At 37.3% G+C, this 18434-nt stretch overlaps 1 protein-coding gene and 1 long non-coding RNA gene across 5 annotated transcripts in view; both read right to left on the reverse strand.

Annotated features, from left to right (window-relative positions):
• Positions 1–3223: 3223 nt before the first annotated feature.
• LOC145463136 (uncharacterized) lies at positions 3224–5773 on the reverse strand. Its single transcript, XR_014041294.1, has 3 exons — positions 5472–5773; positions 5066–5140; positions 3224–4447 (listed from the first exon to the last, which is right to left on the reverse strand). It is a non-coding gene; the product is annotated as an uncharacterized LOC145463136 (long non-coding RNA).
• Positions 5774–13190: 7417 nt separating this feature from the next.
• The window catches only part of LOC145464216 (uncharacterized), a 28549-nt gene continuing 23305 nt past the window's right edge, over positions 13191–18434 (reverse strand). For all 4 annotated transcript variants that reach the window (XM_081448029.1, XM_081448031.1, XM_081448030.1 and 1 more), the window contains 5 exons: positions 18155–18392; positions 17924–18000; positions 17267–17483; positions 14962–16404; positions 13191–14570 (listed from right to left, as the gene is read on the reverse strand). In XM_081448029.1, coding sequence (XP_081304155.1) covers positions 14963–16404; positions 17267–17483; positions 17924–18000; positions 18155–18392 — 1974 coding nt within the window. In that variant the 3' untranslated portion in view covers positions 13191–14570; position 14962. The remainder of the gene's footprint in view (positions 14571–14961; positions 16405–17266; positions 17484–17923; positions 18001–18154; positions 18393–18434) is intronic.

An 18434-nucleotide genomic window follows, 5' to 3' on the forward strand; every position in this document is an offset into this window, starting at 1 on the left:
ATTGTTTTACAATCGCTCAACTCTCCTAAGTTTGAAAACAAGTACTTCGAGATGACGTTTGTTGAATATTTCAAGGTGGCACTGCATGTTAAAATCAAACCGAGATATCAATTGGACGTTTGTAACTATTAGTTACGTGATCATGTCAATCATAACAAATTCTGTTGATATAAATTGGGCAAACAATTCAACGTCGAATTTTAATTTTTCTTGTTCTCCAAAATCGTATAAAGCACTGAAGTTTTACGAAGGCCTAGTTACAATTTAGAATGCGAATTGTCTGTTGGAGGGCAGTGCCCTTGCTCAAAAACAATATCGCATGACTGTTCAATAAAAATTTTTTCATTTTGGAAGCTTATCTTACTCTGTTTAGCTATCAAACGCTTTAAGTAATCGAAGAATTATTTCTACTTCTCAAATCTTGGCATTTTCAGACAGGAAATTAAAACGTCTGTCTCAATATTCTTCGCTTTGTAGACCAATTTTTAATATTTAGAATTTCCTTTTTCTCCCAAAAGGGTCAACGAGCTTCTAAAAAAGAAACAAACACACTACTATTAATTTATGATGTGAATTGTAAATGTTGAAAGAGCAGCTTCCTTGCTCAAAATTTATTAATCAACCAATTCCTTTGAAAATACTGCAGCTTGAAGCTCATTAAAAGTGCTCAATACAAGTATCAAACAATTTCTGTCGTTTCATTTATAATTTTGAAACATCAACTTAATCAAGGAGTAGTTAACTATTCGTTAGTACATTTGATTTTTCTGAATTTCTGCAAAATTTGTTGACATGATCACAACTTATTAAACACTTTTTTCCTTATTTCACTCGACTTTTTTTAGTTGTTTTTTTTCGGTTTTTTATGCACTTGCAGTAAAATGAGTGAACATTTCTTTTGACGTTTATTGTGTATTGACATGCAGAGCCACCCTGAATAAGTAATTTTAGTAGAGGCTATTTGGTTTCTGCATTGATCTTCGTATCAAGAAAGTACTTGATTTATCGGCAAATATTGTTGTATACATTTCCGTACGGAAAACGGTCGGTTTAAATTATTTCTTCGGAAGGGAACTAAACGTATAAAAATCAACCAGAAACCAAATATATCCTCTTGTTTAACTTCCAGCGAGGCTGTAATGAATTATATCTGGTATCAAGCAACTCTTTCCATTAGCACTTTTCGAGATATGTAGGTCTAATTGTCTGATTTTCCAAATTCTTTGCTTTTATGACTATCAGATCTATTACATTTTTGAAATGTAGCTTTAATTGTCGGAATATTTTAAAGCTATCATTTGGACTGCCAAACATTTTACTGAAAATTTTCACGATTTGATCTGGTGCTTTTCAAAAATGCAGCTCCAATTGTTTGATTGTTCTAAAACGTTATTGCCTTCGTCCGCAACTGGCAGACATTTTTACTAAAAGTATTCGCTATTTCATCTTTGATTTTCTAAACTTGGTCCTAATTGTTTGATTCTTTAAAAATTTTATCGCTAATACATTTATCATCACGAACGTAGCTCCAATTATCTGATGCTTCTAAAATTTTATCGCTATCGTTTGCTACGGACAACATTTTTTCAAGCACTTGCTATTAGCTCTATTGATTCTCAAAACTGGCTTTAATTGTCTGATTGTTCTAAAATGTTATTGCTTTCGTCCGCAACTGACAGACATTTTTACTAAAAATATTCACAATTTCATCTTTGATTTTCTAAACTTGGTTCCAATTGTCTTATTCTTCTAAAATTTTACTTCTATCGTTTGCTACGGACAAAAGTTTTCCAAACACTTGCTATTAGCTCTATTGCAGTTTCAAAGCTGTAGTTTAATTTTCTGATTCATCTAAAATGTTATTGCTTCCGTTCGCAAATGACAAAGTTTTACAACAGAAGCCATGGGATATGTAGAGATACATTTTAAAGCTTGATAACCAGCTTTTAACCTTTAACACCTCGCTGGAAGTAATTTTAAGAAGATAGCGAAGCAAGCCATGAACAGTTTATCTTAAATTGGCCTATAATTTTTCGGGTATTGGTTTTTCATCTCGGAAGTTCTAAACATTTTCAAATACTAGGACCAGATTGAAGTTTTCGCGTTTTTTTATAATTTCGTCGGAGTAATCGGATTCATGGCTTGCCTTTGCTATCTTCAAATCTATTGCATGATGATATCACGTTAAATAGATACGCTGTGGATGACGGGCAGCTGGAAATCTATTTACAGAAACGGGAATAGCAAGTTAAAATTTGTACAACTGCAACGTTTCCACACAACATTGAGAAGGTGGCGACATTTTGGAATCGCTATAGTTAAGAGAGTTTATGTAGTTGGGGCTCAATTTACCCGGCTATATAAGTTTTCTTAATTATTTCGATTTAGAAATGTTTTCACGCTCTCGATGTTGTGTAGAAACTTCGCTGTCGTACAAATTTTAACTTGCTCTTCTCATTTCTGTAAATAGGTTTTTAGCTGCTCGTCGTCTTACGGCTGACTATTTAACAAGATGTCATCATGGAATATACCATCTTGAACACAAACAAATGTTCACTGGATTCAAAATCTTTTTTTTTTTGAAAAACTGGAATGATTAGAATCAAAATTTTTCCGTTAGTTTGTGTTTAAGATGGTGTATGTTAATTTTTTTGGCGGAAAAATTCAAGGGGGTACTCCCCTTAAAATTTTTGAAAAAAAAGTTGTCAGGGGAAACGCTGTGCAAATTTTGTCCAATTTTCCCGCCAAAAGTCTTAGTATATAAAGGGCAAATTTTTTGATGACACCTTTGTAATTAATTTAATTGATTTCACTTAACTAATTAACCATTGTAAGTAGAAAATTAAAGATGAATAAAACAATTGAAATGATACACTTGTTGTGAGTACTTTAATGTTTGAAATGTTTTATTTACTTAATAAAGATTTCAAAAGAAATACACATTGGAATAAAAGATTACATTTACTGACTATTAAATTAAGTCTAGATTTAGAGTTATATTACATTTTTTTAAAAAATAATTAGCGCATGCGTATTTTAGGCGCCGTATATACTTTTGGCGGGAAAATTAAAAAATTTTAAACAGATGTTAACAAGAAGTAATTTTTTTTTTAAAAAAAAATTGGCGCATGCGTATTATAAGCGCCCGTATTTTTTCCAAGTTTTTTGGCGGGAAAATTAAAAATTTTGACAAGGGTTACCATGAAGGCAAATCTCAACACAATTTTGCAAAAACAATTTTAATCTTGTATACAGCTAAATAAAAAATTTTTCTAGAAGAGTAATCATTGGCTTCTCACACAAATTTGAGCATTTCAAGACAATTTTTGATCATCTTAGTTTAAAAAACGTTTAGAAACACGAAGAATTAAACGAACGAGATTACGGAAAAGCGTTGACGCTATACTACAGAAAAGGTTCCTGGTATTATTTCTGTGAAAAGCAACCACGAACGTAAATTTGAGCTTCAAGACAATGTTTACTCTTCTTAGCAAAACGTTCGAAAACAACGCGAGACGAGAGTGTATGTGAACTGCAAAAAACTTTGAAGCAATACTTGAATAAATTGTGACTTTCAAAAATAGCATTTTGGAAAAATTTAAAGCTTATCTCCCTCGTAAATGACTCTGTGAGCTCGAAAATTGTACGTACTCTATTAAAATTCTCTGAAATTCATTTTTGGTCGCGATATTTTGACAGATACAATTCATTCCTGTAAAGTTATGTGGCAGAATAAAGAGAACAACATGGAAAATATATACGTCCTTGAGTTATCTTTGTCGAAAAAAATAAGCTTTTGGTGAATAAGCACGGAGGCGTGCTACAAAAATATAGTTACCTCGTCGAATTTGGACGTTAATTTCAATTTTGTAAACAAGACAATTAGAATTAGTGAACAGCCCAGTATAAAACACACGCGTACATATGTAATTTGCCTATAGAAATAGTTTCTGGTTGCGATGTTTTGGCAAACAGAGAATCAATCCGCTTAATTAATTACACTAGTAAAATAATAAAAAAATTGCTTTCGAAAACGCGAGCTCACAGACTCTGTTTAGCGAGAGATAAACACGAAGAATCGCTCCAAAAATTATTTTTCCAAGTCAAATTAGGGCCACGGCTTGATAATTTTGTAAACAAGACAATCAGAATTGGAGAACAGCCCTACATTTAAACAAGCGAGTAACTTTGGCCTTGTAGATAGCACCTAATAAGTTGAATCTTGTCTTTTGAATCTTGTCTTTCGAATTTCCATGATTCTGCCGCTCGGATTTAATCTAATAGTCTATCTTACTTTGCTCCCTTGTGTATTATTCCCAGCTCCAATATATTGTATCCAAAGTTTTGCCTTCTTTAATTCTTCCTCTCATATCTTGCCTCGAATGCCTGGGCATTGGTCCTTTTCTTCAATGCATTGCTTTCACAGAGTGTATTCACTTCAGAAATCCTGCAAAAAAATAAAAAAAATTTTAAAAAATCGATTTAATAAACAAGTTCTGTAGATGTCAACAAGCTGGTTCGCTTTACAATTTGATTGCCGATTCATCAAGCACTAAAACATGCATAAATGTATTAACTTCAACTAATTACCAAATGTTTACCCCTTGCAAATATCAAATATCCAATATCAAACGTGATTTATTGTCACTGTTCATATGTGTGCAACAAATAAATATATTTTGATGTCTATGCAAAAATGCATGCTTCACAACCATAAAATTACAAAAGCGACTTGTTTACTTCTTTGCGTAGGAGTACGCGGCCAATATTATCCGAAAGCCCGGCCTGAAAGATTGTGTTGTTATAATATTTTCAGCAAAAGAAAATTTTTAAAATTTTTTTTACTATGATTGACCTTGGCTGCGGTCCAACGATATTTTCATTATCTATGTTATTAAAACGAAACAAAGTTAAATTAAATGAAGAGTTATAGAGTTTCCAGGGTACAACACTTTGATACCACGAAATTGCATTGAAAATGGGCTGCCCAAAAGATATCAAAGATTTCAGTTGTATGACTACTTATTTAAGTTAAACAAAATGTGAATTGAGAGCATTACCGTACCACTGTCCCTTAATATCAAGTTATGTTCCAACTCGACAGGCATGCAGACATATCAGCTCAGTAATTCCGTAGCATCTACAAAATAATCAAGAAAACAGTATGAGACATTATCTACGAAATAGAAAAAGCGCTATATTCTCCTGATACCATTTTGTGATTTTAATTCTACAATTGATTAATAGTTTTTCATACCAATTCATACCAAGTGGCGGAAAATTAGACCCATATAATATATTCTTTAGAGCATCTCTAGTGCCTAGTAGAGCGCTAAAAGTTATTAATTTAACCCACAAATATATCTACAAACAATTGTCACTTGACTATTTCCTAAAGCTTTTTGTGCAAAGTTTTCGTGAGCTACGTTACCTCTACAAAATACAGGATTACTTTCGTGGATACTTCATACCTTGAGGACGACTTAGCGAAGAAAGTTGTCATCCATTTAGGTTGAAGCACGTGCTTTCCAAGTTTGCTTGAAGTACAGTTCTTGTTGCACGTATTTATGCCTCACAACAGCTCTGAACACTCAAAGACAATCCCGAACTGAAGTTTGATACATTTTTCGTAGTAACAGACGAAGCCAAAGTTGAAGCTGTACGGGTTTAAATTTTAAACATGGCCGCTAAAAGTTCGACACGAAGAGTGCAAATCGACAAATTTGAATAATTTGCAATTTAGATTTCCAAGAGTTTGCGACCACGCACTGAACAATTGTTGTCACCATTTGACTGGCTAGAATTCTCATTGTAATTACGGGCGGGTTATTTAAAATATCTAAAATGTCCTTTTTACCATCGTTCGAGCTAGGAAAGGAAAAGGAATTTTCGAAACAAGAAAATTGACCATTTTGGCTTTTAGTAGAATCGTTTACTGAATAGAGTGAGAACTTAAGGGGCTATTTAAGAATTTTCTCAATGGCGGAAATGTTTTCATTGCATTTCCATGGCGGGTATCAAGGTTTTCCAATTTCATTAAATGAAGTTAAGGCACCTAAGGCCTTGATCAGGAATTTGGAAACGGAAGTTTCACTGTGAAAACGCATTAAATGTTTTCCGTCCACACTACGCCGGAGGAATTCAAAAACGCAACAATCACCGGTCATTTTGGATTTATGTTTGAGGAAAACTCAGTCAGGGAAACCGCGTGATTACCGCGATGTCATCGTTTTCGAAACGCTTCGTTTTCAAAATGTTTTCGGTCCACGACACGAAAACGCAAAGCAGGCGTTTTCAAATTCCTCCGATTTGAAAAGCGTTTTCGAAAAGCTCCGTTTTCGTGACGGATTAGTGTGGACGGTAGGCCTAACCGTAGAACTAAAGTCCTCTCGCCTATTGTGGACGGGGCCTAACTCGAGACTGCTGGAAATGCTTATCTTAGTTGAATTCCGGGGCTAACATTTGAAAGCTAACGGTTGACAACACTAAGGGTGTTCTTTGTCGTCAATTAAAGACCTTGCAGTTTCTTTTAGGGTGTAAGGAAAATACATGTATACCCAGTTCCTACGGCGAAAAAAATTTGGAGTAATACTGAGCCCATTTCCGAGTTGCCTTAATCCTTTCTATAAAAGCGAGGCCTGGTGCTCAACCATTCAAATGAAAATGAGTTTGACTTGCATGAGAATGAAGTCATTTTTATATGAAAGGATGGGCACCAAGACTCGCTTTGGGGAAGAGGCTAAAGGTAATTCGGAAATGCCCTATTGACTGCGTTGTGACTGTTTAACTATGAAATCAAAATGGCTGGAAGAATTAGGAAGCTTTATCTATCCACAATGCTACGGTCACTGACCATACCTTGAAATTTTTGCGCGCAATATTTCAAAGAGTAGATGCACTTTGACATTGTTTGGCGCAATGTTTTAGAGATATATTTGCGCGCAATGTTTTAGACAGAAGACGCAAAAATTGTTAAGCATGTTTTACATGATTGAAAAAATAAAAATTGTTGCGCGCATATTTTAGAGTAGACACACTTTGACATTGTCTGGCGCAAAGTTTTAGAAATTATTGAGCGCAATGTTTTGGATAGTAGACACAAGTTGAAATTACTGAGTGCAATATTGGGCATTGTGGGCAACGTAAAAATTGTTGCGCGCATATATCAGAGAGAAGACACAGGTTAACATGGGCACGCAAGGCATTTTTTTGTGAACTATAAGTCTCGGAGATAGGAGCATTCACGGAACTGTTTACAGCAATGATTTGGGTGATTTGACAAGTATTTTTGGTTGCGATGTACAGCAAGAAAGAAACTGGGAATTTATGATGTACATACGATGTTACATCCGTAATGGTAAGATAACTAAATAGAAAGCCATAAAATGTTTGACTGAACAAACTACAGTGGGTCACACTTGGAAAAAAAGGGTCCCCCTTGAAAAAAAAAAAGGTGTTCAAGCTTGGAAATATTGGTCACACTTGTGAAAAAAGGTCACACATGGATTAAAGGGGTCACATTCTGAAACGTGGGTCACACTTGGAAATAAGGGGTACACTTGGAAAAACGGGTCACACTTGGAAAAAAGAGTTATAATTGGAAAAATGGGTCACACTTGAAACACTGGGTCACACTTGCGGTTAAGATAGTTGCCGTTTCTAAATGCCAAATACGGTCTTTTCAAACTAATTGTCAAGGTAACACGGAAGCAAAGGAGTTGCCTTACGGACAAATATCAGTTTTACGACCACCAAGCAAAGTAAAGTTGAATAGTTCAAAGAAAAAACGGGCACATATAAGATAACATTGTTTTAGCAGTTCTCATTCCAACATGTAGACAGTTTTTTTCTTGCACTTTTTTAAAACGTAATCGGAGTATAACTTGAAGAAAGAAAAGATTTGACTTGCTGATAATGATCAGTTTATTTGCTGTAATTGTGACGCCACTTTGGATATTTAACAGAAACCAGATGCCTTCTTGTTAGGATTATGTGTTTACCGAGAGACGCTGATAAAGCCTGCTTTCTACCCTGCTTCCTCTATTTCTGTTCCGTTTCTGCTTAGTTTGGACAAGGAAAATGTCGACCTTTCAGCAATGAAATATTTTTGATTTGGATGGGGACAACTAGCAGGGGTTGGAATAGAGCGGGTTGGGAAAAAGAGAGCGCCGAGGCTGATTTCAAACTTATGTCCAATAATGTCCAATATATAATGGTTAAAATACTAAAAATTATCGTGGGATACATTTCTATATTAGATCATTTTATCGTTGTTTGATGCTTCCATGGCAACCATGTTTTCAAAGGCTTCTCTGTGGAATCTGGATGTTTCAGAAGTGTTTCTTTACTATCCCACAAACGATAGCGTTTAATTCGGCCAACATAAAGACACTTAAACACGAAGACATCGCATGTTGTTTTCCATGTCGGACAAAATGGGCGAACAGAGGTAATGATGAATTCAAGGTTATTAATAGTACTGCTTATCAAACCGTTTGTTTGGCGATATTTTTGTTCTTTTTTACACTGTAATAAAGGTAATAAAGGTCACATTTGTTACCTGATGTTGCTACGAAAAATTCGCTCATTTTCACGACTGTTGAAAATTAAGCACTAAGAGAATTTCTCGAAGATTAAATGCAAACTTCAGAGAATTTCTTGTAAGAAATTTACTTCTGCATCAACTTTCGATTAATAAATACTCAGCTTTATTACCAGAAGTAGTTTTTCGATTGCCTACTCTAGGATGAAATTGTTTGCTCATTTCTTTCACTAATTAAACCAGGTTGGAAAATTTTCAATTTTCCCGCCAAAAGTCCAGAAAAAATACAGGCGCTTAACATGCGCATGCGCCAAATTTTTTAATAAATTACTTCTTGTTAACATCTGTTTCAAAATTCTTAATTTTCCCGCCAAAAGACAAAGGAAAAAATGCGGGTGACTGAAATACGCATGCGCCATTTTTTGAAAAAAAAACAAAATCTTATTAAATTCTAAGTTATTGCTTACACCAGGAGCCATAATCGGGAACGGAGACCGTAAGTCTCGGGATTCGCGCGTACCTATGATATGGGACAATTTTTCTATTTTTAGAACAAATTACGCCATCCTGACGTCATATATCCGCGCGGATTCACGCACATGTCGGGGCTCTCGCGTGGATGTTGTCACGTTGCGTGATCAAATGGTGAGAGTTGAGAGATTCTCTTGCGTATTTTTCATAGCGATGGCAGGGAATAAGGCAGGGAATACGAACCAGGGCGCTTATATGTAGTTTTATGCTCTGAGCTAACGGAAAAGGTGGGTTTTCAGGGTCGAAAACAAGACTTCAATCTCGCGCTGGGAATGAATAATAAGATCTGCTCACGCTAGTTGTAAGCTTACTTGTATGTTTTTGCGTCTGTTCTGCCTTAAGAATATAGCAAGAAAACTCTCTACTCTGGTATCGAGTTAATTTGTGAGTTTCTCAGACAATGGTTCATCATAACCAAAACCTGTTTTGACGGTTTCTTATTGTTTCTGCTTGTTTGGTGAGTTTGCAAAAGTTTTTGAAAGGAAAGTCTGACGCGTACAATTAGCTCATTTGCATAGTGCAGTTCGTGCACTTTCAAGTCCGAGTCGGTGTTTTCAATTGTCAACAAATCTTGACAAAGATTTCTTTCGTTATCTTTTGTGCTGAGCTGCTGTAACAAATTCAACGAACGCAAAAAAGGCTACTAACATCATGTGTCTTTCTTCAACACAAGCATAGTGAAGTTTTACACTGCGAAAATGAAAATATACAAGGAGTTTTGATAACTCGATCAACAAAATCGAAACCGTTATTCCAAGTTGATTAAAGAAAGAGTCATCGTAACTTTGCTGATTATTTCTGCTTTATTCACATATTTTCTGTTTAGCTTTTAATATGTTCTCATTTATCATAAACATATTTAAAAACTATAGAGTTATTGTTTGAGTTCGATGTACGTTTTCACACGAAAGTGCTGTGGAAGCACAATTTGTCATGTTTACTGACTGTACAAAACACGCATCGGCGGGCGCTCTCATTCATCGACAACGGAGAATTTACTGGATTTTTACACGGATAAAACTGAGCAGTATCTACGGACGAAAAGTTATTGGGCCTTGATGAAACATCAAGCGTTGCTTACAATTCAAGCGAAACTCAAACTAGCAATTATTTTGTTTTACTTTTCGGTCGCGATAGACTGACAAATTCCTTGCAAGCGTGTGGCAAGAGGAGCTAGGAAACTATGAAGTCCTGAAGCTCTGCTATATCTAAATATATCCTGCTAGTTTTTCGCTGTGTAATGGAAAAGCTGTTAATCTTCAACATATGTGAAATTTAAAGTGGAGTAATGTACAGCTCATGTAAAAGAAGCATCCGTCAGAACACAACTTGGTCAGCGATATATGTAAGCTTACAGCGGAACATACCTAAATTCGACACTGTCTTACTTCACTCAGACTGGAGCAGCTTACGACGAAAATACTTAAGCAAAATTCCAACAGACGTGAACGCGTTGAGTTGTGGGCCAAAAACTGATGAAAAATTTCGGGAATTTCGGAAGCCATTTCCCCCGCGCGACATCCGCAAAAATCCTCGCAGCATGTACGCGCGTGTGCCGTAGGCGATGGCGCAATTTGTTCTAAAAATAGAATTATTGTCCCATATCATGGGGACAACCCCAATACTAGAAATGGCGCGCGCTTACGGTCTCCGTCCCCGATTATGGCTCATGCTTACACTTAACTTAATAGTCATTAAATGCAATATTTTATTCAGACGTGTATTTCATTTGTAATCGTTATTGAGAAAAAAAAATATTTCAAACAATAAATTACCCACAACTACTCTTTCATTTCAATTTTCTACTTACAATAGTTAATTAGTTAAGTGAAATTCAATTAATTTAATTAGAAAGGTGTCATCAAAAAGATTGCCCTATATATACACTAAGAATTTTGGCGGGAAAATTGGAAAAAAATTGCACAACTTTTTTGACAACCACTTTAAGGGGGTACCCCCTTCAATTTTTCCCGCCAAAAAAATGTACCCTCTGACACGCTGAAAGTCTGATTTAATTAAATTGCACTTTAACTTGGTGCCACGCAGTCTTCAAAGAACATTTGAACAGTTTTCATACTTTTACCTTTAAAAGTATCGGACTGAAATGAATATCATGAAATAAAACTATTAAGGTGGTATGGTACCCTCAATATGGACCAAAAAGTTTGTTTAAATATGGTAAAGAAAGATCAATTGTGTGCTATTGCACTCAAGAAGAGAAATTAAATTTCTAGAGTTTTACTCAAAATGGTTGCTATGGAAACCAGCCACAGCCATTTGAAGTAGTGTTTTATAGTATTGACGCCAACACTTCCTCCTCTTTTACAAAACAAGAATTGACTGTCAAATAAGCATGTTATGTAAGTTTCTGTTTTGTTCTGTGATGTGAACCTAAGTTTTGACAGTTAACTCTTATTTTCAGTGCTTTTTACAGCTTTATTTGGAAATAACCTTATTTTTTACTACACCCAGTGGACAAATCATCTCATGTCACGTGACAGACCTTAAAATGTTACGATTTTTTTGGTTTATATCATCACGACACTATTGGTCTTTGATGAGCCCAAGTTTCAGAAATTCTACTTAAAAACCTTGCAAAGTAGAAATGTTGGCGCGAAGTCAGTCGGTACAAAAGTAAACTTTTGAGAAAAATGCACTTTAAGTTTCTTACACGAAGTATTAAGCATTTAACGAGCCACAAATAGTGGGGAGGGTGCATGGGAAATGAATGAGCCTGTGATGGCAATTTGAGGCAAAGCTTTTCACAAATAATTATACCAATCGAGTTGTGCATGTCTTAAAAGTTTTTTCTAAATAGTTTCGTTCATATAAGTTAAAAATAATCTATATTTTTGGTCACGTTCTTATAGTAAACAGTCGTTGCTATGGCCGTTGCCACGTGAAAAAACTTATACCACTGTGTACTTTCCTTAAATTTCACACTCATCTGGAAGGAAATTCGGCAAGATCGTTTCAAAATGTTTTTGACAATTCCTCAAGGGTCTTAAGTCTTGTATTTCCAAGAAATTGAATTTTTCACGAACATCGCCATATTTTAGGGTACCATACCACCTTAAACTGCTACTGCAGAGACGTAAAAACCGCCCAGAAATGAAAGCTTCTTTATTGTTTAATATCCTGCAAACAATAGCCGATAACTTGTCAGCTCTAATTGAATTTAATCCATATAAAAAACAAAAGTGTTAAGTTACCATTTGTTACTAAAGATTGCAAACATCTCGTGGGAAAGAGTGATGACGATTCGTCCGCTCTAATTGAATTTACTCCCTTGTGAAAAACAAGAGTGTCAAATTACACTTTGTGACTAAAAAACAAAAATATCTCGTTATATTTGCATGCAACAAGAACAAAACAATCGTTACCCGCAATTACTGTTGTAAACGTTAGAACTGTTTCAAATCTAAAGTCTCGTCCCTTCTAAAACATGTCCTAAGAACTAGACGCGACGATTCGTGACCTCTAATTGAATTTACTCCTTGTGAAAAACAAAAGTATCAAGTTACCTTTGTAACTAAAAATAAAAATATCTCGTTGCATTTGCATACTACTAACTCACGAACTGTTTCAAACCTCAAGGCTCATCTCGTTCATTTAACTAAAATCCTCAGCCTAACCCACAGAAAATGTCGAAGTAAACCCAATATATGAATACTTTCTCCTCTTTTATAGAATAAATATGGCCGTTCTGAACTCTATCGGGATCAAATCTTCTCACATACCATTTACCTTTACAACAAGAAATTTGATTGGCTGTTTATAGTAGATCCAATCTGATTGGTGTGACATACATACATCTCTCACTCACTCACTCACTCACTCACTCACTCACTCACTCACCCATTGATCCGTCCATAACATACCCGACGCGCCGACTAAGAGGTATTTAAAAAAAAAAAAAAAAAACTCAAAAAGAAACAAGATATTTGTCACGACATTGGTAGTTAGTTGGCGGTATATGGTCTGGCTTTTGGGACCCATTTTCGGCACACTGTATCATGCAGGGGCGTGGAAAGCACGTACATATCCCCAGAAATCCCGGAAAAAAGAAACTGAACGGCGAAAACGCATGGGAGCACACCATCGAGAGACAACTGTCTGAAAACCTCGAGCTTTATTGATTGCAATAGAAAATATTTGCAAGGAGGTGTAATATATACAACGCTTTACTGTGTCTGTCCATTAAATATATATTATAAACCTCCTATCTTATAAATCTGGAATTACAAAGATTTATGTACACGATTTAGACTACAAAAATTTATAAATAACACCTCTACAATATGCCACACAAGCCGGGACGGAACGGATTTAAATGAGGCTTTAATTTGTGCAAAGCCTCTGGAGAAAATAAGAACGCGAGTTGACTTTTCAAGTGAAAGACCCTGTACCTAGACTCCTTTTGAAATATCCAACAGACAGCGAAAAAATAACAAAATTGAGCTCAATCCAATGTTAAGGCCCGCGCACACAGTAAAACACCTGAAAAAATTATTGCTTTGTGTAATGTTGCACAGTGTGTCCAGGCCTTAACAGTGCGAGCGACCGACAATACGCCAAAGGATAATATTTATCAGACGCTATTCAGAATTCTTCTATTGAAATACACAGAGTAACTAAACTAAAAGGCGACAAGGGTTTCCTTCACTGATTTCACACTCGATTTTCGACAATATTTGTTGAAAATTTGTTTACATGAAAGCTTGCTGCTTTTTAGTTTCAACTCAAATATTCACAAACCGATAGTGCTGCAGAGAGAGCAGCAATACTTTTTGGATATATCCGCGCTGCGTATTTCACTAAAAGATGAAACACATTGTCCCTGCCTACAAACAAATATACTGTTCAGACTATCTTTACATCCAAGCTGTTTCTTTCCGCTCTACCCCAGGTGCAAGAGGAGAACAAACAGGTACTGACTGCGTGTATGCTGGGTAATGTAACAAACTCAAAAAAGTAGCTCTAAGGCGCCATTGCATCTAAAGACCACTATGTCAAAAAGTACGCGTATGAATTGAAGTAAAGGATATTTTTACCGGCATATAAAACTGGACATCTAGAAAATTTTGAATGTTGGGGGGCGGAAAACAAGCAGAGGATAATACGCTTCATTCGTTGCTTGATAAATCTTGGTCTCAGTTTTCACTACTGCTATTTGTTTTCGTACGAAATCGACCATAAAGTAGCTTCTCACACATATTTACCTTTACTCGCCAACTTACGAGACGAAATCTTTTTACAGATGGGCGAGTTATTTCGAAACACGAATACCAAAATAGATCGATACAGAGGACTTCACAAACGAGTAAATAATTATTCGTTTTCTACACTGAAATCTGTCTTCCAATATGATTATTATTTCAATTTGATTTTCTAATGTTGGAACCTATGTGGTCCAGAATATTTATGAAAATAGATTCTTTTAAAACACACAATACTCTCTGATCGCCTTCAGCCAAATGCGATAACTCCAGGCCATCTGCATGAAACAAAAAAATAAATTAATATACAGTAAGAGTCAGTCCCTCACTGGATCTTTGAGGACCTGTAGGACCACCGCACTATGCCCACTCGCCTATTAAACTATGATTGACTTGTGACATCTTTCAGTCGGTTTTCCAAACGTCTCAGCCAATCAAAACGCAAACAACACCACGTGGACAGCACGTGTCATTTGCCGACTACGAGTTCTCTAAGAGGTGCGTGCTTCCTCATAGGGTAAGAAACGGAATAAGAAAAACAAAATCAAGATCGTGCTCTTGATTCCCGTTTCAACGGCAATCTTAGTGAGACCATTCAGCAACAACTAATACAAAACAACAAATACTGCTATATAAGTATCAGAAGCAAATCTTGTTTTGTATTCTTACCCTAGCAGGAGGAGGACTGGAGATGAGCCAAGTTTGCCAGATGTTCTCGCCTCAGCCTCCTGGTGTCCACAGTCATGTCTTTCATCTCAAAAGGTTGCGGAGTTGTCCGCTTGCTGGTCAGCGGTTGCGCCGGCGGCACGTGCGTCACGTGATTACTCATTAATGCAGCCGCTGCCCTCTCTGCCGCAGTCTGTCGTGACTCATAATCGGTACTATCTTGAGAAGACTGTGAATCGTCACGAAACTTTGGTAAGGACTGTCTCCTTCCTTGGAGCGAATCTCTCCTTCCCATTTCAGCTGCAAGTTGATCGGCGTGATTTACTTTGTATTCACCATTTCTCAACGGTGCAGGTCTATTACTAGATGAACTTGCAGGTAAATCAACATTGGAAACTCTCAACTGTGCTTGATCAGTTAATCTATCATTGTGCGTTCTATCTACTGCAGTAATCACACGATTAGTTCTTAAGTTTGTACTACTTTTCAACCTTCGTCTTTCTCTGACATGAGCAGCGTCCTCCTCATCACTAGATCCATTCTCCCTTAACCTCGGTATGGACTTTGATCGGTTATACCCAACAGACCGGGAGCCATTTTGAAGGGCTGGATCCTGGCTCTCACTCCGGCTCCTTCTCTGAGGCCGTCCTCGCGAAGTGCCATCCTCGTTCAGGGAGCTCCCTCGCTGTAACCCGTCTCCATTGATATTAGAATGATTGGTACCGTTTATAACAGGCTCGTAGCTTTGTTTCGGTGTACTTGTTGAAATCTGCTTTGGAGTCCTTGCTGCATCTTCAATGACTCGACGTTGCTGAACAGGGAAGGTAATGGCACTGCCCGCTGGGTTGGAACTGGACGCCCATGAGCGCGGATAACCATTTGGAACGGCTTGTCTAGAATTTGAGCTGGTCACCGAGAGATCCACACTCTGGTGACTAACCGGGTCTTTCCATGAACGTTGCCCAACAATGTCCGAGTAGCTATCGATGTCCGAATCTGATGGATCGGGTAGCGAAGAATTCCTCGAGTGATCCACGACGGATGAAGTTTTAGATTGTGTCTTAGAACTGCGAACATGTCCGTTGAAACTGGAATATGCGCTGGTTGTGTTTGAATGATTTCTACTTGCAAGTAAAGGCTGTGATTTGGAAAGAGCTCGTAAGCTTCTTCTTTCGGCTTCTTGAACTCTCGTTAAATTATACAACTCACTCGAAGGTTGGGCCTCAGATTTCACTGGCCTTGCGGTGATACTGTTCTTGGCCCTCATACTAGAGCCCCCTATACTCTTCACATCACGAGAAGGAACCTCTGTGTCATTAGTCATGGCATCAAGGTCTGACTCCATTGAAGCTGACTTGAGAGACAGGTTGGAGATGACAGTTGAAGCTGAGTGAACCTTGGACAGTTTAAATGTTGGGTCTTCCTTTTCAGCTGGGTTCTCTGAATCTGAGGGGAAAAAAAGCCACAGGTCATGTAACACGTGCAATGCTGAATCATTCACACTAGTGACTTAGTCACACAATCCTCAGCTACTGCGAGTAAAGTAACATTGCGTGACCACCAAAAGATATGTTACCTATAACTATCTTTCACATTCTTTAAAGGACTATTTCAGTTTTCAAATCACAGATTATAGAAGCCAAGTGTTTAGACATGTGACGATAACTCGAGGCAAGCAAGGAACTATTTATCACAAATCTTTGCCTCCAAACTCCCTAGATTCGAGGTACACAGTACAAAAATTCACTAGATCAATCTTTCAGTGCTAGTCTTCAATCTAAGGTAATTTTGCACATCGTAAACCACGGTACAATTGCTTTAATGTAAGATCTCAGAATGTCATAGTACATTACGACAATCATCAACCTAAATGACGAATTTTCTTCTTTTTTGCTGTTGGATGCTGCTGCCAAGAACTTGCACTAAAAACACGGAAAATTTGATTGCTTCCCAGACTTTCCATTCCGCACTTGACTGGCCAAAATATGAACACCATTCCGTTGGTTAGCTTTAGTGCTTTGCAAGAGGTGTGTAAACACAGACATTTTTTAGCCATGGACGTCAACCGTACTTCTGGCGCGTTTTCACCCTCCCTTCCTCCAATCCCCGCCTCAACTAATTAGTTGGAAAGCTCTCATTTTCAATAAAATTTACAACTTGACGTCGATAATTCCGCGACGAAGAAGAGAAAATTCGACCTCCGATTCACGAACGTCTCTCAAAAGAGTATGTGCTTAAGCGCTCTGATCATCAGACCAAACGCATCAATACTCCCTACTCATTGAAGGCTTATAACTGACGTGCTTACCAGTCAAAGCACACAAAGCTTGTACTGTGCACTGCACAGCTCGTCTACTGTTGGTCTTGCCGGATCGCAGCATTACTTCATCTTTACCGACACCGATCAGATCAAAGCCGAGAGAAGCAAGCAGCTCGTGACAGCCTGATGTCCGCCATAACTTGAGATTTAATGGCACCTGGACATTGTTCATGCCCTGTGTGAAGCACGACAACACTTGGCTAAACTGTAACACAAGAAAACGGGATTAATAGCATAAAAAAACGACAACCATACTGTGCTAACTATTCTTGTTTGACGGTAGCTTTGTGTTTCGTCTTTATAGCTACAGTCAAAGGATAGTCAAGATACAGTCAGGATATCATGATCGCAGTCAAATAACAAGGTAACCGAACCTTGCAATATTCAACTTTTCGAAACGAACATTCAGTAAATTGGAAAATTTATTGCTTTCAAATAACGAACGTAGCTTTTTCTTTCAATTCTGATACACTGATTTGTAACATCTACCTGGATAAGGAGTTTACACAAAATTCGACATCAGTACACTTAGCTTCAGCAGGCACAGGGGTATCAGCTTGTCTAATCTATGGTTTTCACAAGGAAACTTAATCAATTCTTTTCACTGTTTGTTACACGCCATCTTACAAATGATGAATGACATACCAGAGCCACTAAAGCTGTGTTCACTGCGTGCGCATTCACAAGTTTGGCCAGCGCCTGCAGGGTGGTGGGACTTAGACCTGAGGGAAAAGTCATGCAATTGAAAACATTAGACATACAAGCCACGATCAACTGTCCTACCAATGCACTAAATGAACAAGCATATTTTCAGAGAGGTGCCACCGTACAGAATTTACTGAGATCATAGTTTTCGCCAGGAGGTAGACAACTTACCTAGTAAAGCATGCAGATGATCACTTGCAGCAGCCAGTTTCTCTACCACTCCACTGGTAACTGACGGAAAGAAAACCGAATCTGGAAGTCCGTTGGCAGCCTTTTGAAACCGAAAGCCGAGAAGCTTGAGCAAGTCCCGCCATCCACTAGCTCCTTTGACTTTAGCGTTAATGCTCGCGTCTGCTGTGTACATAGATGACCGCTGACCTTGACGAATACGTTGCTGAGCCTTGTCCACCTAAAGTGAATCCATGAGACAGTTAGCACCAACTTGACCAAG

The sequence above is a fragment of the Orbicella franksi genome, chromosome 12, assembly GCF_964199315.1.
Source record: "Orbicella franksi chromosome 12, jaOrbFran1.1, whole genome shotgun sequence".
NCBI lineage: Eukaryota > Metazoa > Cnidaria > Anthozoa > Scleractinia > Merulinidae > Orbicella > Orbicella franksi.